Raw genomic sequence first — 27,600 nt, forward strand, 5'->3', positions numbered from 1 at the left:
AACAACTGTCATTTTTTGGGATGTCGATGACAACGCAAAAACGAAAAAAACGTGAATAAGCGAATTGACGAGAAACGACAAACGATGACAATGTGAACATTCGATGACGTTGAACAGTAGTTGAGTTGCTTGCCGTCTTTTTTCAACTTGACATAAAGCAAGTAGAGCGGAGTCGCGCGTATTCGTGGTTCGGCGTTGACAAATTTCGGGGGCGAGGCCACGCCTCCGTTATTGGTGCAGCCCCCTTTTTCGCATTTTTGGCGAGGACAAAAAAAAAACGTTTGATGGCAGCTCCGAGACTAAACCACACGATTCGCCTTCGATAACAAATTTGTCTGAGTTCCAAACTTTGTTTTTGTTTTGTTTTGTTTTTTAGCCGATTTCAGACAATTTGGACGTGCTGAATCCAAATAAAGCTTTTTTTTTTTTGTTTCGCTCAATCAGGTGAACTTTTTCAACGATGGCCACGTTTTTGGTGACACGAACAGGAATTTTTGACGCGCTGACTTTCGAACGATGATGACGTAACGCCCCCCCCCCCCCCCCCCCAAAAAAAAAAATTGTTGCTTGTCACATCTTACAAATATCTGCTGGTTTGTTTCTTTAGTTGTTGCTTTGAAATTGATGACAGTGTCGTCATGTGTGATTTTATTTGCACTCAATTTAGTTTCGTTTCATGTTTATTTATCCATCCATCCATTTTCTCCTCACGCGGGTCGCGGGCGTGCTGGCGCCTATCCCAGCCATCGTCGGGCGAGAGGCGGGGTACGCCCTGAACCGGTCGCCGGCCAATCGCAGGGCACATACGAACAAACAAACAAATTGGCACTCACATTCACACCGACGGGCAATTTAGAGTCTCCAATTCATGGATGTTTTTGGGATGTGGGAGGAACACGGAGTGCCCGGAAAAAAAACCACGCAGGCACGGGGAGAACATGCAAACTCCACACAGACGAGGTCGGGGATTGAACCCTGGTCCGCAGAACTGTGAGGCAGATGTGCTCACCGGTCAGCACCGTGCCGCCATGTTTATTCATGTTTTTTTTTTGCCTTTTTTGCGTCAACGTTCACGTCTCGTCTCGGTCGTTCGGTTTTGTTTTTTCTCACGTCGGCCGATCGGCACTCTGCGGCCGCCTGCGTCTTGTCCAGGTGTGCCTCGTTGTCTCGTTGCTTTGTTTGTATGAAGGCCCCGTCCGCACAGAAACTTTTTGGGAATTTTTTTTGAACCGTTTGCTCCATTTTAGGAGCCCAAAATCGATCGTTTCTCAATATGCCGCCCCTCGCGTTCCGGCGTGTACGGCACATACGCATCTTTCCCGGAACGATGATGTCGGCGGCGCAGTTTGACGACGCGCGCGCCAAATGTTTTTATGTCTTGACTTTTCTTATCTTCTTTTTACAACTCCAAATGTCACATCAAGCTGATTTGAAAGACTGCAGATGCAAACTACGACAATAATCGGACATATTGACAACAAAAGTCCATTAATATGCACTGCCCCTTTTAAAATATTTTTAACATGAGTTATTTTCACCTTAATCACATTTTACAGCCACATTTTAATACAGTAAAACTAAGTTTCCATTCAAAATGAAATATTTGCATTGATTATGTAAATAGGAAATGCTCACATGGCGCTGCATTTAAATAAAAAAAAATGTTCAGTGTTTTACGAGAAAGATGAGAACAATTGGATAAGCTTCGTCAGATGATTGACAGGTGAGATGAAGAAAATATAGATGTACTTTTGAACACATTTCTTACATCCGTTTGTTGGTCTCGTTGACGCGCATGCGCGTGCAGGTGTCCGTGTTCGCGCCTCAAGTTAACGACTCGTCACGCGTTGTCACACCGCAGCAGACGTTCCCACGACACCCCCACGACACCCCCGCCCCCCCCCACACACACCTCAAAGCGACACGAGGCCTTCGCACCCGCCCTGCGGCCCGATTGCCTTTTTTTCACACGACGCGCCCGCGCCATTTGGGCACGCGCGGAACAAAAGGTGTGTGAGTGAGGGCGGGGGGCGCGTGGCGCGCACGAGTGCAGGGGTGGCCGTAATGGGGTGGTGGGGGGGTGGGGGGGGGGTATCCATAAGCAGATGTCCTTTCCAAATCGGAGTGCGCGCGCGACCTCGGGCCCTAAAATCGAGCTCCGTGTATCTGTGTGCGCATGCGTGGGCGCGCGTGTCGCGTTTTTCGCGTATTGCGTCCACGCAGCGTGGCTCGTGCGCGGTGGGCGTGTCTTGCAGCATGCGAGGCGCGTGCTGTCCTCATTAAGGAGAACACGAAGAAAGGCGCTGCTCGGCTGTGACGTCAGCACGGCTAGGGGATGACGTCACGACGGTGTAACTCCGCAAGAGTTTAGCACGCGGCCATTGGCATTGGCAATCTCGCGATGACAGTCGTGCGGCTGTGTCGAGATCTCGAGATATAGGTGCGGGCGCATGCGGTATCGATCGCTGCTCCCGAACGGTCACGTGTCGAGCTTGCGTTCTCGCGAAAGTAAACGTCACATCCTGCCGGTGATTGATCAACGCCGGCGAGTTCGAGTGGCAAACATTCGCCCGCAGTTGAGGAGCCGAGCTTTCTTCCAGTGGCGGTGACCCCGCCCCTTCGGCGCCTGAGCCCCGCCCGCCGGGGCCCCGCCCCCTTTCCTGCGCCTATAAACGGAGCGGTGCCGGGCTCGCGCTTCAGTCAAGTCAAGCTGCCTCGCTGCGGTGCTCGTGCTCGTGACTTTTTGGACTTTTGGCCTTTTGCCCCCCGGAGGCGTCATGCACGCGCGCTGCCTGCTGCTCGCCCTCCTGCTGCGAGCGACCACCGTCAGTATTCCGTTTTTTGCTTTTTCCAAATCTTTATTTTCCAACTTGGCTCCTTCGGTCTTTGCGCTGCACTGCAAATGACAAAACGTGTTCAACAAACTCGTATGAAAAGGTTGCTTTGTGTTGGCGGGCATTTGAATGACGCGCAGGTGAGCACGCAGGACTTCATTTGCTCGTCTGGTGTCCACGCGACGGCGCTCGGGCGCTTTTACGCACGAGACGCGAGCGACCTTTCGAGTTTCTACAAAAAAAAAAAAAAAAAAAAGTGCTTAAATTTCGGTTGCTCGTGATTCCAAAGTGCTAAACTGACGTCATTTCCTCGAAAAATAATGACAAAATATATTTGAATCAAGTGCAACCGATGGACGAGTTGCAATGCGGGTGTCATTCAAATTTCGTCTGTATTCTTTCTGCAATTGGATCTTTTTTTGGGAACGCGAATTCGTAATTCATGGACTAACTTTGTTAAAAAAAAGAAGTATACATCTTTGTGTTCAAGTGAGTTCACCAGCAGAGAAGAAAAAGCAAAAGTTCAACGTCCTGACGTGTTTTTCCCCCCGTTTGCTCTCTTCATCGTTGCTCTTATTATTATTATTATTCATTTTCCATACCTCTTATCCATCATAAAACATGTACAGACTATCTTTTTGCGGTGTTTATATTCCCTGCCTGCTGTTTTTGGGTTGTTGTCTCTTTGTTTTCTGAGTTTTGTCTTTGCTTTTCCGTCTTAACGGCGAACGCGCAGACGGAGTCGTCGGGCGCGTTCGAGCTGAAGATCGAGTCGTTGACGGGCACGAGTGCGCGCGCGCTCTGCGGGCCGCCGTCGCGCGCGTGCCACCTCTTCTTCCGCGTGTGCCTCAAGCACGCGCAGGACGTCATCGACCCCGAGCCGCCGTGCACGTACGGGACCGCGCTCACCGAGATCCCGGCCGCCGACCCGGACTCCGTCGCCGGGAGCGCGCCCGTCAGGGTGCCCTTCCACTTCAAGTGGCCGGTTCGTGGTCGCCCCCGCCCCCGAGCCGCCCCCGCCCCCCACCTTTCTGTGCAAATGTAAACGTTGCCTCGTGTCCTCCTCCAGGGAACCTTCTCTCTGATCCTGGAGGCCTGGTCCGCCGAGTCGTCCGGACTGGACTCCGCAGGTACGAGCCCGCTAGCTGCGCTGACTCGGCTCGCCCACCGGGGGGCGCCCTCGCGCCGAGCACTTGCCGACGCCTGCATTTTTGTTTGTCAAGCCCTCCGCCGTCATTCGCTCCAAAAAAAAAAGTGAGTTGAGGAGCTTCATTGAAACCGGCCGAGTCCTCGGTCCCCATCTTGTGGCCTCCATTTGTTCAAAGCTTTTTGGAGCTAAAACAAGAGTCGAAGTGGGGGGAAAACTTCAAACTCGTATTTCTTCGTTGCCAAATGCAAGAAAGCCGACTTTCGCAAAAGCAAAACTTGAAACATTTCGTTCACGTGCACAACTTCAAATTTCTGTTTTTTTTTTTTACAAAGTGAGGCGATCTATTTTTCCTGATTTCAGAAAACCCTCAGACTGCTTGGGAGCCCCCTAGTGGCCCGGGGGCCTCAAGCAGCCGCTTCATTGGCTGACAAGCAGGTTTAGTTTTGTTTTATTGGCCGCCCCCCCATCCCACCGATGTTCAAGTGAACCCCGCGGTTAACCGGGAATTTAAATGACGTAATCTCACATCGCGTGCCATTAAAGACTAAATGAAGCTCCTTCCCTCGCCACAAGATGGCAGCAAAGCAATATTTTGCGTGTCGACGTGGCTTTGGCTTGAACACAAAACAAATTCAGCTTGTCCCCCCCCCCCCCCCCCCCCCCCCCCCCCAAAATTGATGAAGGTGGAACAGCAAATCTGCAAAGTGCGAGTGTTGACGGGCAAATATGCAAATTTGTGAGCGTTCCCGGCATGCGCTCCCCGGTTTTTGGGGGCCGCACGCAGCCGCTTAGTTCGCGCATGCTGAGGTCAAAGTTGACTTTTTGGCTGCTAATTGGGTGTCTGCGCCCCCACAGAGAACCAGAACAACCTGATCAGCCGCCTGGCGACACGGCGGCAACTGCGCGTGGGCGAGGATTGGTCGCAGGACGTCCACTTCGGCGAGCGCGGCAGCGTGCGTTACTCGTACCGCGCGGTGTGCGACCAGCACTATCACGGCGACGCCTGCGCCGCGTACTGCCGCCCCAGAAACGACACCTTCGGCCACTACAGCTGCCAGCGAGACGGGCGACGCCGGTGCCTGGACGGGTGGGCGGGCGACTACTGCGCGCAGCGTGAGTACGCCCACCTCGCCGCGAAAAACATCGACTTTTTCACATTTTGAGACCTTACGATCGCAAAGTCTTTCGTTGAGATTTTACGACACACTTTCGGAAAAGCATAAATGTGGAAAGTGTTGTGTGCGCTTTTATCCAGCGCCTGTACGCCGATACCCCGAAATGCAACCCAGTGCGATCAGTCGCCGAATTGGGAAATATTTCGGAGCTCCCGTGGATTCACCTTTTCGCAAAAACTTTCTTTTTCTTTTGTTTTTATCTTTTCCAAATGTTTCTTGGTGGGTTATCCCTGCTTATTCAATCATTTTGGGGGGGTTAAAAAAAAAAAAAAAAAAAAAATTTTTTTTTTCCCCAAGGCAATTCGAATCAAGTCAAGTTGATTTGTTTCACAAAAGAGTGTCAAGGGGCTTCACAGGCCCACAGTTGGCAGAGATCGAGGCCGATTTTGGCTATTCGCTTTCCGGCGCGGTCCGCAGCCCCCTCGGGGGTCCGCCGTACTGTCCGCCTGCCTGTATTTGTCATTTCACTATAACTACCCGTGTCCCGCGAAGGCCTCGGCGCTTGCGCTCAAGAACACGAGTCAACGACAGCATCACGAAGACCAAGGAGCCTACACCGCGGATCAGCCATCGAGTTGCGGAGAAGTGTAAAAAAAAAAACTGCGCCGAGCCCGCCTGGAGTGACCGAGCGAGCGCCGGTCAGAGAGATTCAAGTCGCGCGGGTCGCAGGGAAGCCGCTCGCACTCGACGGAAGGAAGACGGGCGGCGCTAAACGCAGTTGGGCGATCCTGGAAGGAAAAGGACTCGAGGCCGGGAAGGAGATCGAGCGACGCGCGTCGATGCTTTCCATCAAAGAATATAAAATTTGGGCTCATTTGTGTTCGGCACGACGATTACGTGCTACTTTGCGTCGCTGCGTCACATCAAATCTCAACAGAAAACAAGTTGTCAAATATGGAGAAGGGGAAGGGGGGAGACGACTTTCTGGAGGCGCTGCCCCTTGGCGTCCTCCCCCCCTCCCCCCGTCCCCCCCGTCCCTCTCCCACCTTCCCTTCCTTTCCTTTCCCGCCTCTGCCTCTTTTTCTACCTTTCCCTCCTTTTTGCCAACGTTCCTCGCCGACGCTTGTTTTTGTCCACGAGCCATGAAATTGTCAAGTCAAGCATTCCCGTGCGCGTGCGCGTGCGTGCGATGGCGCCTTTTGTTCCGGGCCCAACGATGCCCCCCAGCGGGCCAGGACACGCGCGGCGCTTAACGTGCGCTGCCGGCCGTGAAAAGAGACGGCATGTGTCGCTTTTGTTCGGGCGGGCCAGCTGCTCGGCTTCACACTTAACCAGCGCGTGTGCGTGCGTACTTGTGTTTGTGCATGTCGTGGTGGCGTGTAATTGGGTTGGTGCGTGCGCGAGAGTGTGTTGCTCTGTAAAATGCTAACTAGCAAACGGGCCGCGGCTTAGCTACACCATCGGAGTGCCCGAAGCGCTTTACAAAGCCTCACGTTCACCCGCTTGAACACACCGACGGGCGGCGCTGCCAGCCCGCCGGGAGCAAATTAGGGGTCAGTGTCTTGCCCGAGGACGCGTCGACACGCGGACAGTCAGGGCCGGGATTCGAACCCGTTACCCTTCGGTGACTGGACGACCCGCTCGGCCCACTGAGGCACGGCTGCCTCGTGTGTGTGCATGTCTTGTGCACTAGTGTGTATGTGTGTGCTTGTATTTGTGCGCACGTGTACTTGTGTGTGTGTATTTGTGTGTACTCACGTGCATGCGTGCTTGTGTGGTGTGTGTGTATACCGCCATGTGTTTGTACACGTGTGTGTGTGTGTGCTTGTGTGTCTTTGTGTTCTTGTGTGTGTGTGTGTGTCCCAGCAGTGTTTGGGATGTTGTTGTTGTTGTCGCGGTCGCCTCGGGCATCATCCGCCCCCGCTGACTTCCTGCTGCGTTTCCTTCCATCCCTCAGCCGTCTGCGCTTCAGGCTGCAGCGCCGAGCACGGCTTCTGCGAGGCGCCCGGCGAGTGCGCGTGTCGGCAGGGCTGGCGGGGCGAGCGCTGCGACCGGTGCGCGCGACACCCCGGATGCGTGCACGGAACCTGCCGGCAGCCGTGGCAGTGCGACTGCGAGGAGGGTTGGGGTGGACTCTACTGCGACCAGGGTGAGTGGAAATCTCGGCGCGTCGGCCGACCGACCGACCGACCGCCTTCCCGGCGCGGGGCGCCCCCGACTGACGGCCTTTTTTGGCTCCCTCAGACCTTAACTACTGCACCAACCACAAGCCGTGCCAGAACGGGGCGTCGTGCACCAACACGGGCCAGGGCAGCTACACCTGCGCCTGCAGGCCGGGATTCAGCGGAAACAACTGCGAGCGGGAGAACAACCTGTGCGACAGCGCCCCCTGCAGAAACGGAGGCAGCTGTAAGGTGAGCGCATCCCACGGCCCTCCATCGCCTCGATTGCGCTTAATCTCATCAGGGAGCCCACTTCGGGCGAGAGGCCGGGTACGTCCTGGACTGATCTCCAGTCGATGGCGGGGCACATGTAGAGAACCGACGCGCCGGTTGGCGCTCCAGTCGTGGCGTCAAGTAGGATTGCAAAAATGTGCGACTCTTCAGATTTTCTGCCTCCGTGGGGCGATGTCGCCCTTGGCGTGCGGTCAGGTGCATTTGACAGTTTGACAGTAAAAGAGGAGAAGAATACTTGCATTTAAGCGCGCAAGCTAGTTTTGAGTGCCTTCGCTGTTCCTGTTGCTGGAAAGCTGGGACCCGTCAGAATTTGTGACCCCATGGGGCAAATTCACCCATGGTTTGCGTTTGACAGCAAAAGAAAAGAAGAATAAAACTAGGTTAATGCAGACATGCAGGCTCCTGGGGTCACAAATTCGCAGATTTTTGCAAACCTACTTAATGCCGTGACGCTAGAAAACGCCGACTCTTTCAAGTACCGTCTGAAAAGAGACCAGACAAGGTGCCGCAGAGATCAATAATCCGATTGACCTCACCCGATCGGACTTGGCCCGATTACCGGCCGCCGGTAAGCCGCCGCGAGATCTCCCTGAGGACGATCTATTATCCGCACCACCAGAAAAGCTACGTCGCACAGGCGTAAGGAAACTAGAAGTCTTCCACGACGACTCCCTCTGGCGTGTCCTTCGCTGCCGTCGCCTTGACCATTTCCCGTCAGCAACTCTCCGCCAACGATCCCGACTTTGTCCTCCTTCGTCGCTTCCGGTGGTTTGGTGACGCCGCCCGCTGAACCCCTGGCAAACTCATCCGTGAGGTCGTGCAACCGATCCACCTGCAACCCGGCGTACGCGTGCGGGCGGGCAGCTGAAGATGCGGGCGACCACGCTCAAGGGAGACCTGCAAGGTGTCATCGGCCCCCAAGTGGTCAGACTCCACTGCCGCAACAGGAAATGGATGACCGTCGCCTGTGACATGGCGCAAGATCAGCGGGCTTGGACTGCTTCCGTGCGGGACGCCGTCCAGGTCTACGAAGACGCCGGCTCAACCCAGACCGTTTCGACAACAACTCCGGACAAACAAACAATGGGCTTGTCGCCACTTCATGTCAGGGCCCATACAGTGGATATAAAAAGTCTATATATAGAAAATGAGACCAACCTTTAATTTGACTTATAGAACTCTGTTGTGCAACCCCAACTCCAATGAAGTTGGGACGTTGTCTCAAACATAAATCAAAACAGAATACAATGATTTGCAAATCATGTTCAACCTATATTTAATTGAATACACTACAAAGACAAGAAATTTCATGTTCAAACTGATTAATTGTATTGTTTTTTGCAAATAATCATGAACTTGACATTTTATGGCTGCAACACGTTCCCAAAAAGCTGGGACAGGGTCATGTTTACCACTGTGTTACATCACCTTTTCTTTTAACAACATTCAATAAACGTTTGGGAACTGAGGACACGAATTGTTGAAGCTTTGTAGCTGGAATTCTTTCCCGTTCTCGCTTGATGTACAGCTTCAGCTGTTCAACAGTCCGGGGTCTCCATTGTCAATGGGAGACAGGTCTGGACTGCAGGCAGGCCAGTCTAGTACCCACACACTTTTACTACAAAGCCACGCTGTTGTAACACGTGCAGAATGTGGTTTGGCATTGTCTTGCTGAAATACGCAGCGGCGTCCGTGAAAAAGACGTTGCTTGGATGGCAGCATATGTTTCTCCAAAACCTGTATGTACCTTTCAGCATGAATGGTTCCCTCACAGATGCGTAAGTTACCCACGCCATTGGCACTAACACAGCCCCATACCATCACAGATGCTGGCTTTTGAACTTTGCGTCCATAACAGTCCGGATGGTTCATTTCCTCTTTGGCCCGGAGGACACAACGCCCACAATTTCCAAAAACAATTAGAAATGCGGACTCGTCGGACCACAGAACACTTTTCCACTTTGCGACGGTCCATCTTAGATGAGCTCGGGCTCAGAGAAGTGGGTGGCGTTTCTGGGTGTTGTTGATAAATGGCTTTTGCTTTGCATAGTAGAGTTTTAAGTTGCACTTACGGATGTAGCGCCGAACTGTATTTACTGACATTGGTTTTCTGAAGTGTTCCTGAGCCCATGTGATGATATCCTTCACACATTAATGTCGGTTTTTGATGCAGCGCCGCCCGAGGGATCGAAGGTCACGGGCATTCAATTTTGGTTTTCAGCCTTGCCGCTTCCATGCAGTGATTTCTCCAGATTCTCTGAACCTTTTGATGATATTATGGACCGTAGAGGATGAAATCCCTAAATTCCTTGCAATTGTACGTTGAGGAACATTGTTCTTAAACTGTTGGACTATTTTCTCCCGCACTTGTTGACAAAGAGGTGAACCTCGCCCTGTCTTTGCTTGTGAATGACGGAGCAATTCAGGGACGCAATCACGGCACCCGCCTGTTCCCAATTGGCCTGTTCACCTGTGGGATGTTCCAAACAGGTGCTTGATGAACATTCCTCAACTTTCTCACTCTTTTTTGCCACCTGTCCCAACGTGTTGCAGCCATCAAATTCTAAGTTCATTATTTGCTAAAAACAATCAAGTTGATCAGTTTGAACATGAAATATCTTGTCTTTGCCGTGTATTCAATGAAGTTGAACATGATTTCCAAATCATTGTACTCTGTTTGTATTTATGTTTAACACAACGTCCCAACTTGATTGGAATTGAGGTTGTTACAAACCTGTACTGCTAAACTGCAAATAAAAAAATCAATCTTTTTGAAAGGCGAAGTAGAAATAAACGCATGAAAGAATATGATAGCACAAGTGTGCACACCTGCTCGTGAGCGGGGCGGTGGCTGCGTTGAACTCATGTTAGATGCGACTCAACATGCAGCGTATGCATGCTGTCCATGCACGCATCTATGTATGGTAGCAGAAGCCTGAAGGTTGCCATTTGGAAACGCTCATAATTCCCTGCACCTTCACTCAGGCCCCAGTTCCAGCTGAGGAAAAAAAAGAAACATCCCCAGAACTTGAAAGTTCAGTCTTGTTTTTATCGGACACTCACAAAATCTCCCAATCGCGTGGTGAAATGTGTTATGGTCCGACAGAACCGAGGTTGAACATTTTGTCCATAATTCCAAAAGATATGTTTGGCGCAAACAGGTGAACCGCACGGTGGTGGCAGCATGATGAACTGCGTCTTCGTCAAGGTGGAGCGAATTATGAACAGTTCTATAGAGCAGGCAGTGTCAGTACAAAACCTTCAGGCTTCTGCTGGAAAGCAAACACCTGTCAGGAAAAGCCTACTAGAAGATCTGAACTTGATTTTGGGATCAGAGGCCATTGAAAAGGTGGCAGAAGTTTGCATCCACTCCTTCCCTACTCCCTGATCACCAGAACAGGATTTTAGCCCACCATATAGCCCGTTATGAGAAAATGCCTAAAATAAAATGTTTAAAAATGGGTTTAGCATGAGGAAAAAGTTACATGAGGGTTTCTATATTTTTAGTGGCCACTCGAGAAAACGTATATTGAATTTTTAAGCGCATTCAAATTGCAATGTTTGACTTATTTGGACTCTCTGCATCACAGAACAATCGCCAGCAGAGCCGATTCTTCGACCAGACATTTTTAGAAATGTTCAAATCAAAATAGGTTCTGACAGACATTCCGGAAGCTAATCGCGGGAGGCTCGTTGCCGCGAGAGGTTCCCGATGTCAAGTAAATCTTCGATGGAGGGGTTGATGGAATGTCTCCAACGGGGTGGGGTGGGGCTGCCCCGTCTCCTGCTCCACTTAAAAAAAAAGTTTTTTATATCTATATATATATAGATATAAAATAAATAATGTATTTATATGTCAACCGGTCCGCAGCCTGGTGGTCCGCTGCTTTAATTTACCCAGATCATTTAATCTATGTCCAAAAGAATTTCAGTTTGCATTGTGGACTGCAAAATTCATGTCAGGTTTTATCAGGGACAGGTTGCTCGTGAAGTGTATCACGGACTCTATTCGAGGCGGCAGGCAGCATTCCAGGTACATGTCAATAAATTAGAATGCATATTTTCAAATGTATTGAGATGTAGCTGGATGTGACAGCTGCTGATTAGCGGATGTTTGAACAACACAATTTACTGGTAAAAGTCAATGACTGGCAGGGCTATCCGAGACCCCAATGCTCAAAAACATTGTGGTGGGACACGTCACATAGTGAAGTTTTATGAAGAAAACATTATTTCTAAGTTGTGTAGAAGCCTGGAATAAATTTTTTTATTGGGGGGGGGCTTGTGTGGTGTGGGAAGTATAAAATATGGTATATTAACCAAGGTATGTTTCATTTTGAGAATCAGCACCTCCAAATCTGAGACCGTGGTCCTCAGTCGGAAAAGGGCCACGTGCCCTCTCCGGGTCGAGGATGAGATCCTGCCCCGAGTGGAGGAGTTCAAGCATCTTGGGGTCTCGTTCACGGGCGAGGGAAGAACGGAACGGGAGATCGACAGGCGGATCGGTGCGGCGTCTGCAGTGATGTGGACTTTGTATCGGTCCGTTGTGGTGAAGAAGGAGCGAAGCTCTCAATTTACCGGTGGATCTCCGTTCCTACCCTCACCTATGGTCACGAGCTGCGGGTCGTGACCAAAACGACGAGATCCCGGATACGAGCGGCCGAAATGAGTTTCCTCCGCAGGGCGTCCGGGCTCTCCCTTAAAGATAGGGCGAGAAGCTCGGTCATCCGGGAGGATCTCAGAGTAGAGCCGCTGCTCCTCCGCATCGAGAGGAGCCAGATGAGGCGGCTGGGTCATCTGATTCGGATGCCTCCCCGGTGAGGTGTTCCGGGCACGTCCCACCGGGAGGAGACCCCGGGGATGACCCGGGACACGCCGGAGAGACTACGCCTCTGGATTTTTCCAGCAGTCCTGATTGTCCGTTGCAGCTTGACGGGCCTCCATCCTGGTGGTCTGGCGCCAGTAGTTCAAGGTAAGACCCCAGGCCAGAGCAGCGAGACGGTTGACCTAGTGTCCACTAGGGTCCTGCACTGCAGGCCGTCTACGTTGCGTTCAAGGTACAGCCCAGTGGGTGAGAGGCACTTGTAATCACGGGTGACAGTTCTCCCACAGTGTCACCCTCCGTCTGAGCTTAAAAACACTTTGGAGGGGGGCAGTAGCGCTGGTTCCCCGCACCGATGACATCCCCCCCATAGACCGCCGAGTGGTCCTCCATCCCGTCATTACCGTCACGCTCGCTCTCGTCAACCTTCATTCGGCGGCCTCGGTGTCCCCGACTGGAGGTGTCTTTCTTTTGGGCCAGAATGTGTCAGAGGCGCTCGCCTTCACTCAGGGCGCTTGTCATGCAGGCGAATGCGTTCCCTGAGCCACGGACGAACGCTTGCAGGGCCAATTCCTCTTGAGCCACGGCGTGGAAAGCGCTGTATCCTTCCCGTTCATCAAGTTGGAGATCTGCAGCGTATGCGCCCGAGCCCTCATCTCTTTTTCATCGCCGCTCAGACAGCTCGTCCCCTGCGTAGTCAGCGTGCCTGCGACGACCAAAACGCTGCTGCAGGTCTAACCCTAACCATAATCCCAGCCCACCAATCAAGCAGCTCTTGCTGTCGGAGGTCCGTGAGGCTCTGTCGAGCTCTGGCTTCCAGGGCAAGGGCGACTTGGACTGCCGACCGGCCATTAAGCTGCTCTTGACCTGGACGAGACAAGTCTCCAGAGGTCCTTTTTCGTTATAGCACGGCAACAGCTTGGTTGTTCCCGTTGCCGCGGCAGCCCCATCATCGTGTTTGGGACAGCGGGGTGCTGGGAGGGCTCGTACTGCAATCGTACTGGGGGCGAGGCACGCTCATTGCCTCTTCGCGCCCCCCCCCCCCCCCCCGGCTCGCGCCACGATCAGTCTCCAGGCGACTCTCTTGAGGCCGCTCCCAAAGGCGGGCCTCGCTCGCGTCATGACCCTTCTTCTCGCGGCTCTCTTGTGGCCGAGGGTCGCCCGTTCCCGGCCGCAGGGAGTGCACGCAGACTAACACAGAGTAATAACATCATTAAATGGGGGGTAAAGCATCCAATTCATTGTGCTGCTCCTTCTGGTGTGCCCGTCTTGGCCGCCAGGAGGCAGTACTGTATCATACAGTCATTCAGTCAAACAAAGAATAGACTTCTTCTTCTACTGTACTAATACTACTCAGTAAGATGGTGTAATATTCGTCATATTTTGTAGCGACTAAAGAATATATATATATATATTGTTATATTGTCTTTCTACCTGTGTTGTTCCCCCATATGTGTTCAAATTATCCATTGCTTAAAGGGTTCTAAAATTGTGACTATGGATGCTAATGTTAGCATGTCAATGGTATTTTCCATTTACGTTAGCATAAAGCTAAACCCTCCAGCGACGTTGCTTGTTTTAAATACTCAAAGTGGCAAGTTTTGGACTAAACTTCAGCCGGGAGTGGCATTACCAGCTTGAATCGTCTTTTTGATGAACTGTTCACGACTTGCCAAACTGACGCCGATTGTGAAGTGAGTTTCGTTGATGCCACCAACTTTGTGCTCGCTTGTGTGTGTGTGTGTGTTAAGAATGTTTTGGCCGCTTTGCTTTCAGAATGTGGCGGACGGCCACGCGTGCGTGTGTCCTCGGGGCTTCTCCGGGCCCGACTGCGGGACCGGCGCCGTCCTGACGTGCGCCGACGAGCCGTGCTTCAACCGCGGCCTGTGCGTGACGGCCGCGGGCGGCGGGGGGTACACGTGCCGGTGCCCGCCCGGGTACGCCGGCTCCAACTGCGAGATGAAGGACAACCGATGCAGCGGCGACCCCTGCGCCAACGGTAACCGGCATGACACCGAGCGAGTGTTGTTGTTCTTGTTGTCGGGTTGCCAAACAAGAAAAATCAGGAGTCGACACGTCTTATCGGCGTCCATCGGAACACGAACGAACGTGCGTGCGTGCGTGCGTGCGTGCGTGTGTGTGTGCGTAATCTCCGCCACATACCATTGCTGTGGAAACAGTCCTGCTCAACCCGATCGGTCGGGTGGGGGAAGGAGGGCGGGAATGTAGAGTTGGCAGAGATTCCCGTCAGGGCACGCACACACAAACGACGGACGGCTCGCCACTCAGTGTCACAGCGTGTACGGTGGGTTCGCGCTATGCCGCCGTTGGCGACGGATCGGCCCGAAGAGCCAAAATCCGCCCATTTGAATTGGATTCAAGACGAAAGTTTGGGGACGGAAAATGGATGGATGGATAATTCTGCAATAAGCGGAGATAAACACCACTAAGTGGTTTTGGGCTTACTCCACCCCCCCAAAAAACGAAAAGAAATCCACAAATAGGTGAATATGCGCATACCGATCCCGAGTCTGCGGGTCTCCACTGTATATATTAATAGTAGACAGAGGTGGGTAGAGTAGCCAAATATTGTACTCAAGTAAGTTACTTTCGAATAATAGGACTCAAGTAAAAGTCAAAAGTAGTCATCCAAAAATTTACTTGAGTAAGAGTAGGAAAGTACTCAATGAAAAAACTACTCAAGAGTAACTTGTAACTTCAGTTTTTTTTTCTTCAATCAGAGCATGACCATCAAAAAAAAAAAAAAAAAAAGTATATATATATATATATATATATATGTGTGTGGGAGTCGACACACACCTGCCACCATTTCAATTCTTAACTGCCCCAAAACCAACACCACATACAGAAACATGATTTGCTTTGTTCACTGAAATGACCTCACGGAGAGGCTGTTCGCTGACCAGACTTAGTGATTGCGTGTGCGTGTGCGACACCATAGGAATAGTGCTAATGTTGCCACGTCCCCTGCCAAAACATCTGCAACTTACCACACGGTGTTTTCTCAAGTTAGAAGTGGGCTGGACTATCCAAGTTTGGGCAGTCACAATTGAAGAGCTGCGTGATAAAGCTGTTGTTTTTTTGCAGTCTGTAAAAGAAAGAGTCGCGTGGCTGTTTCCATCCATCCATTTTCTGAGCCGCTTCTCTTCACAAGGGTCGCGGCAGTGCCGGAGCCTATCCCAGGTATCGTCAGGCAGGAGGCGGGGTACACCCTGTACTGGTTGCCAGCCAATCGCAGGGCACATACAAACAAGCAACCATTGGCACTCACAGTCACACCTACGGGCAATTCAGAGTCTTCAATCAACCTACCGTGCATGTTCTTGAGATGTGGGAGGAAAGCGGAGTGCCCGGAGAAAACCCACGCAGGCACGGGGAGAACATGCAAACTCCACACAGGCGGGGCCGGGGATTGAACCCCGGTCCTCAGAACTGTGAGGCTGACGCTCTAACCGGTCGCTCACCGTGCCGTTGCCATTTGTTCCCCCGTAATGAGTCATTTTGATTGGCTACGTGCGCGGTCATGTGACTGCCTTGTGTCGTCTGATTGGTGAATTGGAGTCAAATGACATTAGTGATCACGCAAGAATGAATAAATAAAAGTAGCGAACGGCATGTCGATCATCGTAACGGAGTAAAAGTATCGATCCTTCTTTACATAAATACTCAAGTAAAAGTACGGTGCATTTAAAGTACTCCTGACAAGTACAGTTTTGGGAAAATGTTACTTGAGTAACTAACGGAATAAATGTAGCGTGTTACTGCCCACCTCTGATGATAGATAATTATTAATCAGAATGGTAAGAAAAATAATAATAGGTAATGAAAAACAATGAAGTGGTGGCACGTCAATACGAATGAATGACTGAATTTTATTTGGGTCTGCATTATAAATCATTAGTCAAACATACGCCAAAAGAGTGAATAGCTGAGCGAAAAGGTTTATGGCTTACAACTGCAGAAGCCTTGTTTTTGTCCTCTTCAAGTCCGACAAATACTGTCATTTGTCGTGTATAATACGCATTTCTTGTCCCAAATATTTCAACAAAAGTCAATAGAGCATATTATACATAGGTAGAAGGAATTTTTGTTTTTCAATTCACATTGTATAAAAGGAGTACTTTCATTCCAATATGATATGTAATGTGCAATGTTCCAAATGTGCATAAAATATAGAAAGTTTTCGCCGCTCACCCAGAATCATGCTTTAGCCATCGCGTCCGTTTGACGCCATCAGATTTAGCGTCTTTGCTAGACGGCAGATTTCTTTCTCGTAGCGAGCGGCGCTTCGCCGACCACGTCCGCCAAGTTAAAACATGTCGAGGAAAAGAGGGCAAGCGCCTCTGCAGCTTTGAAGAGGAACTTGATGACTGTTGCCATCAGAAGGCAATCGTCAAGTAGTTCGACATCAACAAAGCTATTGTGAGATTATGGAGGAATTGCAAAGAAAAGCTCCTAGCCGGTACGACTGCACGATTTCTACAGTTCTAACAGTTCTATTCAGATGTTACGGTATACGTGCCGCGTCATTGACCACCGTCTTTGTTTTTGCAAGTGTGAGAACTCGAGATGAAATGCTCAGTGAGGAAGTGACACCGACGTCAGCGCATGCACACGAGCAGAACATTTCTTTGAAAAACCTCATAAAATACAGATAATACTTCATGTTTTGAGCATATGGATAGCAGCAAATCGATGGTGCGCATTATACATGAGTAGAAGGGAATTCCTGATTTAGGGGCTGCGGATTATACTCGAGCGCATATTCCACATGAGAAATGATGGTAATACCTGATCAGTATAACACATAGTTGCTATATACCTGAACATGCTACATATACATATGCCGATACAAACATACGCCTCTATACACTACCGATATGCACATGCGTACCGTATGTACCTGCATCTGAACCCAAGAACATTCGTATCTTCCGTATTTTTACGACCATAAGGCGCACTTAAAAGTCTTATAATGCGGCGTGCCTTATGTGTGCACAGACTTCCAAAATCTGTAAATGTTGGTGTGTGACGTTAATGAGCGCTCCGCTTGACTGACTGGGAGCATTTCCTGCCGACACGCCGCTTATATAGAGGAAGCCGGACATGACTGAGGACAGCATGCGGACATTAAAGGGGGAAGGGTGCGCGTGAAAGAGGACGCTAAAGGCACGCCCCCAGTAGGTATATATTGGCTAAGGACCCCCGAAAATGGCACCTACGAAGAGACATGCTTACGAAACACAGTTTAAACTGCTAGATATCATTTACGCGGAGGAACATGGGAATCGAGCAGCCGCGAGAAAATTCAAGATCTACAAATCCATGGTTCGCAAGTGGATGCCTGGGCTAACGGATCTGCTTTGACTGTTGTCCGAGCTTTCGCGAAAGCCGGCATCGTTGCTGAACAGCCCACTGGCAACGAGACTGACTCTGACAATGACGAGAGGGAAAATGGCGAAATTGCCCAGCTGTTCATTTCGGACACAGAACATGAGGACTTTGATGGATTTGTGGATGAGGATTGATCAAAAAATAACCTGAGTACATTGTTAAATACTTCAATAAAGTACAACCGAACTCAATTTTGCTCCCGGTGCCTTTTTAAAAACATATGCTAACAGCGTATGTTTTAGCGTGCATGCTTGCTAGCGTATGTTTTAAGCTAGCGTATGTTTTACCATGCCTGCGTCCAATAATACGGTGCGCCTTATGTATGTGGTAAATACAGAAATAGACCCCGTAACGGAGACTGCGCCTTTGAATACGGTGCGCCTTATGGTTGTGAAAATACGGTAGATACATTACTTGTGGCTTCTACAAAAACAGAAAAAATAAATCTTATAATAGTCTATGCTTCTCAAAAAAGTCATTTTCAAATTTTTTTTTCAAATGGACAACACTTTGACTCTCTTTAATGTGCACTATTATGATTATTCCACATTTTCATTCATTCCACTGAAATGCACCTACTTGTTAGCGCGCTACGGAAATTTGGTTGTTTAAAATTCCCTCTCACGCTCAGGTTGTGGCCACCCTCTCTGTCCTCCAACATTTTGCGAAGATTTCCTGGAAGGAAGTTGTGCCTGACTTTATACAAAATGTGTGCTATTTTGCAGTCAACCTGATCTTTGAACTTCATCTAAGAAACAAAGTCTTGGGGTAAAACTCATTTCTGTTGCGGGCCACATCGTAGTTCCGGTCTCCCTCGGAGGGCCGTAATGACTGTGAACCCATAGAAATGTATAATCCCCTCATAAAATTACATATAACACTAAAAATTGATGGATAACAAGTTTTGAAATCAGAAGGCAGAAGTAATAAGTTGTTAGCTCAACTATTCCGTTTATTTTAAAAGGGGGATTGGTAACAAAAAAAAATGCTTGTAATATCTCAAAGGTATTAAAGGTGAGGACAATTTGCCATTTTGGTACTTTATGAATGAATGAATAGTTAATTTTTCAGTCATTCTTTAGCAGTCGACGGGGGAAGTGTCTTCTTTTCCTTTGGGCTTGTCCCTTTAGGGGTCGCCACAGCGCGTCATCCTTTTCCATGCGAGCCTATCTCCTGCATCCTCCTCTCGAACACCAACTGCCCTCATGTCTTCCCTCACGACATCCATCAACCTTCTCTTTGGTCTTGCTCTAGCGCTCTTGCCTGGCAGCTCCATCCTCATCATCCTTCTACCAATATACTCACTATTTCTCCTCTGGACGTGTCCAAACCATCCAAGTCTGCTCCCTCTAACTTTTTCTCCAAAACATCAAACCTCGGCTTTCCCTCTGATGAGCTCATTTCTAATTTCATCCAACCTGGTCACGCCGAGAGCGAACCTCAACGTCTTCATTTCCGCCACCTCCAGCTCTGCTTCCTGTTGTCTCTTCAGTGCCACTGTCTCGAATCCGTCCATCATGGCCGGCCTCACCACTGTCTTCTAAACATTGCCCTTCATCCGAGCAGAGACTCTTCTGTCACATAACACACCTGACACATTCCTCCACCCGTTCCTTCACTTCCTGACCACACTCCCCATTGCTCTGGACGGTTGACCCCAAGTATTTCAAGTCCTCCACCCTCGCTATCTCTTCTCCCTGTAGCCTCACTCTTCCCCCACCACCCCTCTCATTCATGCTCATATATTCTGTCTTACTTCGGCTAATCTTCATTCCTCTTCTTTCCAGTGCATGCCTCCATCTTTCTAACTGTTCCTCCAGCTGCTCCCTGCTTTCACTGCAGATCACAATGTCATCTGCAAACATCATGGTCCAGTCTAACCTCATCTCTCTATCCATCACCACTGCAAACAGGAAGGGGCTCAGGGCTGATCCATGATGCAGTCCCACCTCCACCTTAAATTCTTCTGTCACACCGACAGCACAGCTCACCGCTATTCTGCTTCCCTCGTACATGTCCTGTACTATTCTAACATACTTCTCTGCCACTCCAGACTTCCGGATGCAGTACCACAGTTCCTCTCTGGGTACTCTGTCATAGGCTTTCTCTAGATCTACAAAGACACAATGTAGCTCCTTCTGACCTTCTCTGTACTATGCCATCAACATCCTCAAGGCAAATAATGCATCTGTGGTACACTTTCTAGGCATGAAACCATACTGTTGCTCGCAAATACTCACTTCTGTCCTGAGTCTAGCCTCCACAACTCTTTCCCATAACTTCATTGTGTGGCTCATCCACTTTATTCCTCTATAGTTCCTACAGCTCTGCACATCACCCTTTGTTCTTAAAAATGGGCACCAGCACACTTTTCCTCCATTCCTCAGGCATCTTTGCACGCGCTAGAATTCTATTGAACAAGCTGGTCAAAAACTCCACAGCCACCTCTCCTAGATGCTTCCATACCTCCACAGGAATGTCATCAGGACCAATTGCCTTTCCATTTTTCATCCTCTTTAATGCCTTTCTAACTTCCCCCTGACTAATCATTGCCACTTCCTGGTCCACCACACTTGCCTCTTCTACTCTTCTTTCTCTCGGATTTTCCTCATTCATCAACTCCTCAAAGTATTCTTTCCATCTCGCTAGCACACTGCTGGCACCAGTCAACATATTTCCATCTCTATCCTTAATCACCCTAACCTTCTGCACATCCTTCCCATCTCTATCCCTCTGTCTGGCCAACCTGTATAGATCCTTTTCGCCTTCTTTAGTGTCCAACCTGGCATACATGTCATCATATGCCTTTTGTTTGGCCTTTGCCACCTCTACCTTTGCCCCACGTCGCATCTCAATGTATTCCTTTCGCCTCTCCTCGGTCCTCTCGGTCTCCCACTTCTTAGCTAACCTTTTTCCTTGTCTGATTTCCTGTACTGTGAGGTTCCACCACCAAGTCTCCTCTCCTTTCCTGCCAGAAGATACACCAAGTACTCTCCTGCCTGCCTCTCTGATCACCTTGGCTGCAGTGTTCCAGTCTTCTGGAAGCTCCTCCCGTCCACCGAGAGCCTGTCTCACCTCTTCCCGAAAAGCTGCACAACACTTGTCCTGTCTCAGCTTCCAGCACATGCTTCTCTGCTCTGCCTTTGTCTTCCTAATTTTCCTCCCCACCACCAGAGTCATCTTCTTCGCTGTCTAGCCCCACTCTCCCCTACCACTACCTTACAGTCGGTAACCTCCTTCAGATGACATCGTCTGCACAAGATGTAATCCACCTGCGTGTTTCTACCTCCGCTCTTGTTGGTCACCCTACGTTCGTGTCTCTTCTGGAAAAAAGTGTTCACTACAGCCATTTGCATCCTTTTTGCAAAGTCTACCACCATCTGTTCCTCCAAGTTCCTTTCCTGGATGCCGTACTTAGCCATCACTTCTTCATCACCCCTGTTTCCTTCACCAACATGTCCATTACAATCTGCACCAATCACAACTCTCACTCTGTCTGGGATGCTCAGAACTACCGTATTTTCACGACCATAAGGCGCATCATATTAAAAGGCGCAGTCTCAGTTACGGGGTCTATTTCTGTATTAAACACATACATAAGGCGCACCGTATTATTGGGCGCAGGCATGGTAAAACATACGCTAGCTTAAAACATACGGTTGCATGCATGCACGCTAAAACAATGTTTTTAAAAAGGCCGCTCGCAACTTCACTTTGAACGCCCTGTTTACACCGATGTCCAGCGTTTGGAGTTCTTTCGTCAAGCCTCCCGGAATGATGGCGAGCTCCGAGTTATTGCACTCAGTCGAATGGTGACTGTAGAGACGCTTCTCCCGGCTGTTATTTGCTCCTTAATCCATTGCTCGAGTTGGTCTTCCAACTCGGGCCACCTCGCCTTGTTTCCGGGTTTTGTTTTTCTTTTTTATTCGCGGAAACTCAGCTTCATCTTGACTTGGCGAAGCTCGTTTTCCTGCTTCCTCCAATTGCGAACCGTGGATTCGTTGATCTTGAATTCTCTCGCGGCTGCTCGATTCCCATGTTCCTCCGCGTAAATGATAGCTTGCAGTTCAAACTGTGCTTCGTAAGCGTGTCTCTTCGTAGGTGCCATTTTCGGGGGTCCTTAGCCGAACCGATGCACATACCGGAACTATATACCTACTGGGGGTGTGTCTTTAGCATCCTCTGTCACGCGCACCCTTCCCCCTTTAACGTCCGCATGATGTCCTCAGCCACATCCGCCTTCCTCTATATAAGCAGCGTGTCGGCAGGAAATGCTCCCATTCAGTCAAGCGGAGCGCTCATCGAAGTCACACAACAACATTTACAGATTTTGGAACTCTGTGCACACATAAGGCGCGCCGCTTTATAAGGCGCCCCGTCCATTTTGGAGAAAATTTAAGACTTTTAAGTGCGCCTTATGGTCGTAAAAATACGGAAGATATGAATGTTCTTGGGTTCAGATGCAGGTACATATGGTACGCATGTGCGTATCGGTAGTGTATAGATGCGTATGTTTGTATAGGCATATGTGTATGTAGCATGTTCAGGTATATACCAAGTATGTGTTATACTGATCAGGTATTACCGTCATTTCTCATGTAGAATATGCTCTCGAGTATAATCCGCAGCCCCTAAATCGACCCCCCCTCCGAAATCAGGAATTCCCTTCTACTCATGTATAATGCGCACCATCAATTTGCTGCTATCCATATGCTCAAAACATGAAGTATTATCCGTATTTTATGAGGTTTTTCAAAGAAATGTTCTGCTCGTGTGCATGCGCTGACGTTGGTGTCACTTCCTCACTGAGCATTTCATCTCGAGTTCTCACATTTGCAAAAACAAAGACGGTGGTCAATGACGCAGCACGTATACCGTACCATCTGAATAGAACTGTTAGAACTGTAGAAAGCGTGCAGTCGTACCGGCTAGGAGCTTTTCTTTGCAATTCCTCCATAATCTCACAATAGCTTTGTTTATGTCGAACTACTACGATTGCCTTCTGATGGCAACAGTCATCAGGTTCCTCTTCAAACCTGCAGAGGCGCTTGCCCTCTTTTCCTCGACATGTTTTAACTTGGCGGACGTGGTCGGCGCAACGCCGCTCGCTACGAGAAAGAAATCTGCTGTCTCGACTTCGACTAGCTCCTTCCAGAATTTCTCTTGCACCTCTAGGTCACATCCTACCTGTGGGTCATCGCCACTAATCACATTACACATAACACCCTCAATTTCAAGTTTCAGCCTCATCACTCGATCTGATACTCTTTTCACCTCCAAGACATTCTTAGCCAGCTCTTCTTTTAAAATAACCCTGACTCCATTTCTCTTCCCATCTACACCATGGTCAAATAATATGAACCCTGCCCCTGAACTTTTAGCCTTACTGCCTTTCCACCTGGTCTCCGGGACACACAATATATCAACCTTTCCCCTAATCATCATGTCAACCAACTCCCGAGATTTTCCTGTCATGATTCTGTAAAAAGTCTGTTGAAAACACACATTTGTCCCCGGTAGTTGGACCCATTATAGTATGACAACAAATAGCCACTATGAAAAAAATATACATTTAGGACATAAAAACACGGAGTACGGAGCATCACTGAGCAATGAGAGGGTACCAGTCATGCGGTACTGCTGATACATGTCGGATGATGACGTCTAGTCCTACATAAAATCCCGATTGTGCATGATAGTTTGGACCTGACATATTGAATATGAGGTTTTCAGCTCAAGTTGTGGTCAATGATTATCCCTAAAAATGTATTCTCATAAACTCTTTCCATCTTAACCCAATCCATCATTACCTCAGGCAATGTTTGGAAAATAATTTATTCGTTTTTTGTTGTTTAATGGTAAATTATTTGCCTCAAACTACAACCTCAGCTTCTCCAACTCTCCAGAAACAACCCCGAGAAGCTGCTCAAGGTTCCTCCCAGTGCAGAAAATATATTGTATCATCAGCAAAAAAAACAACATTAAAAATACTGGAGACATTGCGTATATCATTGATGCACATAATGAATAATTTAGGTCCTAGAATTGACCCTTGCGGTACACCGCATGTAATGTCTGGAAGGGGGGGCTTAGATACACCTAACTGTACAAACGTCTATTTTCAATGTAGCTTTTTAACAAGTTCAACTCTATTCCGCTAATCCCGCGCCGCTATAGTTTGTGGAGTACAATAACATGGTCTATTGAAGTGGTTCTCAACTGTTGTTGCCCTGGGACTCGCATTTCCCTATTGTTGCAAAGTCACAAGGCACATTTTATAGGCGTTAAGAACAACAACGATTGTTTAAAATTGCCTCTGAAAACACTTACATTATATTACATTTCTTTACGCTGTTTCAAATGAGTTTGACGTACTGCCGAAAGCATACTACTAGCCATGACATCTGTTAGCCAGAGGCTGAGCTGCACTGTATTTGTTTGCAGAGTGAACTGTAGTACTAGAACGCAAGGCTATTCCGCTTCCTGTTGTTTACGAACACCGTGTGCAGAATTATTACGCAAGTATTTTGACCATGTCATCGCGTTTAGGTGTATTTCCTAGCTCCCAGCTGGAGAAACCTGAATGCTTAATTGAATTTAGCATAGCAGGTGCTGTGTATTTGTATAATGAGTGTGGGTGTGGCCTAAGGAGAGCAACACTCTACATAAAGGAGTGAGTAATTAGGAACCATTCAACGTTTTGTTGCGAATAGTCAACAGGGTCACACAAAATGTGTTGACAGAAAAAGATGCAAATGAACTGTCAAGGATTTGAGAAGACTCAAGCGTGAAGCTATCATCAAGTTCTGTCATATTTCAGGACGGCTAGCTCCCTGAAACACCTCCAAGTACGAGATGTTCAGAGACAGGGCCAAGGTAAGGTACAAGACACAGAAGCTGAAGGATCTAGACCGGACCGAGAAAGATCTGAAGACAGATTTCTCAAAGGTTTTGCGGTGCGATGAAATGAAAGTGACTCTTGACGGACCAGCTGGCGGGATCGCTAAAGGGCACGGCGCTCCGCTTGCGCTCAGACGCCAGAAAAGCGGAGGTGGGATACTGCCACGGGCCGCTACTATCAAAGATGAGCCGCTCGAAGGCTGGCTCAGAATGAACTCCCGAACATTCTGTCAGTTTTTAGAGGACACTTTCTTCAGGCAGCGGTGCAGGAAGAAGTCTGCATCTTTCGACAAGGCAATGGTTTTTATGCAGGACCACGCTCCATCGCGCGCATCCGAGCACTCGTGTGCGTGGGCGGCCAGCGAAGGCTCGAAAGAGGAAAAACCGGCGACGCGGCCCCCTTCCTCTCCTGAGCTCAACTTCTTCAACGGGAGATATTGAGTCAAGGAAAACAGTCCGCCTGCGGGAGGTTGTGGTTGTTTGTTTGTAAGTGTCGCTGAAACAAAAAGTGAGATGTGTAACAATTCTGCACAGCAATTGTTGCCTCATAATTGTCCACATATTGATATTCTCCTAAGAAAGCCTAAACCTCACTTTTACTTGCTTAAACGTTCTTGTTTGAGGTTTCTTCACTTTTTGGATGAACCTGAAGCGCTGTGATACAGATAATCCTCAAAAATGAGACTTGCCTAATAATTCTGCAAACGGTGTAAAATAGGAATTTGAGAATACAAATGAATATTTGTCATTTATTTTACTAGCTGTCCACGACCAACACAAAATGGCAGTTGAGAATCACTGGGAAAAAGCATTTTTGAGATCTGGAAACTCAGCCACCGCATCCTTGTGCTCCTCACTTGCACTCGTCAATGCTAATCCGGTTGACCCGTTTACTGCAAAACAAAAGTGACGCTCCGTGAGCGCCGTGCGTTGATTAACGAAGCTGTCCAACCCAGCAACAAATATTTGTGACAACTCCCAAAGTGATGATGCAGGCCTATCATTTGTGGGAAGATGATTTTACACAGCGATCGCTTTGGCCGCTTTGGACGGGGCGGGGAAGCCGCCGCACGTTGGAGACCAGTCGCACGTGGTGTTAAAGCGTCCGCGTGGCTCGTACGCGCAAACGGTGGCCCGGCCGCCAGCCGACGCCGCGCCAAGAACGGTAACGCTTCTCTGTTTGCCAGTCAATAGGGAAACAAACTCAAATAATTCACACACCCCGCCCGCACCGAAAACATTTGTCTCGTTGAATAGTTTCAACCGTCAATGTTTCACAAACGAGGATTCCACAACACTTTCGTTTCATCTGAAACTTATAACACTGACGATTTGAGCTGCTTAAAAATGCAGTCCAAGCTCAACGTACTTTTTTGACACCCGTCACTGCTTTCCGTGGCATTTTGCCGCATCTGCGAGGGTTACGGAAAGAGCGCAAAAACCACGGATAGGTGAGTTGTGCAGCAAGTAGCTTGGGGCAGCTTCCACGGCGAGAAAATGCAAATAGGTGAGTTTGTGCGAAAAGGCCGACGTTCGCAGCGTGTTTACGCAAAGAATGGACTGGTGCTTGAAGTGCACACATTCAGCTTTCATTTGACCCTAACCCTTGACCCGAACACCCGCGTTGCCACGCACGCCGATTCACTTGTCCGTGGATTTTATCGATTGATTTATTTGTTGCCATTTTCTTTTTGTTCTTTCTTTTTTGGGGGGTGAAATAAAGCTAAAAACACTTAGTGGCAGTTCAAAGCTCATCTTGTTTTGATTTAATGCCATCAATTCTCCACGGATATTCGCTATTCGCGGTCTGGCCCGGAAGCAGGGACGACAGCAGTTTGTATCTGTGCAAACTCCTACTTTTGAAGGGACTAAAAGTATGAAAAATCATAAATCCAAGTTTTACTTTAGAATATTTGCGAGCAAATTCTTTGCAGTCAATCCACAACATGCCGAACGTCACGTGACCAAACCCAGAAAACAGGTTAGCGGGCTTCCTGTGTATGTTTCAATGCTAACAAAAACAACCCGAAAAACCGCAGAGACGAGCAAAGGTGCTCACCAGCAAAGACTATTTTTGTTGCGTTTTCACGCCGGACAAGAAAACCTTGTTGAAGCAGTTCGCCGCCGGGAGCAATTTCGGGTTCAGCGTCTCTCACGGGGACAGTGGGAGCCGAGATCGGAACCGCGGCGACCTACGGCGCCGGACGAGCCGCTCTCCCGACCGTGCCGCCCGGCGGTACCGCCACGTCGCCGCGGGGCGACAGCGGCACGCTGATCCTACCGGGCGTCTGTGACTCAGCTGGTAGAGCGGGTCAACCGGTGACCGAAGGGTTGGCGGTTTAAGTCCCTTTAACTTTCCCTGCGCAAGACCCCGAACCCTAAATTGCTCCCAGCGGGCGGGGCGGTCCCTGCTAAAAACGTTTTTTGTCGCCGGTCTTGCCGGTGTCACCAGCTTTCTGCCGTTGCCCGCCGCTAGCTGGCGACACCGCAAGACCGGTACGAAAACACAACAAAAACAGACCATATGCTGGTTATGCTGGTCAGCACCTTGCTGGTCTATGCTGTTTTTATTGTTTTTGTTTTTTTTGCAGGGTAGCTAATCAACGGGTTGATGACAGGATGGTTTCAGTCTGAACTGAAAAAAAAAAATGCTTCTGGATGGTGTCTTTGGACAGGAGTGAAATACAGTATATGTATGCATTGTTCATTGCAAAATCATTTTTTTCCGATTACTGTTTATTGATTGATGATGATGATTTTTATTTTTCCGGTTTTGTTTATTCATATTCTGGCTGCAAATAACCATTATTTTTGTAATAAATTAAACTGACTTTGATGTTTTTCCACAAATTGATTATGATTCAGGGACTGGTTGTGTCAGAAAATCTGTGAAAATGTTGCAAATTTT

At 49.0% G+C, this 27,600-nt stretch overlaps 1 protein-coding gene across 1 annotated transcript in view; it reads left to right on the forward strand.

The window, feature by feature from the left end:
- Nucleotides 1-2,684: 2,684 nt before the first annotated feature.
- dlc (deltaC) overlaps nucleotides 2,685-27,600 on the forward strand; it is a 49,040-nt gene continuing 24,124 nt past the window's right edge. The window contains exons 1-7 of the mRNA XM_061781655.1: nucleotides 2,685-2,825; nucleotides 3,571-3,819; nucleotides 3,904-3,964; nucleotides 4,840-5,097; nucleotides 7,057-7,248; nucleotides 7,344-7,513; nucleotides 14,154-14,376. Coding sequence (XP_061637639.1) covers nucleotides 2,778-2,825; nucleotides 3,571-3,819; nucleotides 3,904-3,964; nucleotides 4,840-5,097; nucleotides 7,057-7,248; nucleotides 7,344-7,513; nucleotides 14,154-14,376 — 1,201 coding nt within the window. The 5' untranslated portion in view covers nucleotides 2,685-2,777. The remainder of the gene's footprint in view (nucleotides 2,826-3,570; nucleotides 3,820-3,903; nucleotides 3,965-4,839; nucleotides 5,098-7,056; nucleotides 7,249-7,343; nucleotides 7,514-14,153; nucleotides 14,377-27,600) is intronic.

The sequence above is a fragment of the Phyllopteryx taeniolatus genome, chromosome 8 (assembly GCF_024500385.1).
Source record: "Phyllopteryx taeniolatus isolate TA_2022b chromosome 8, UOR_Ptae_1.2, whole genome shotgun sequence".
Classification (NCBI taxonomy): Eukaryota; Metazoa; Chordata; class Actinopteri; order Syngnathiformes; family Syngnathidae; genus Phyllopteryx; species Phyllopteryx taeniolatus.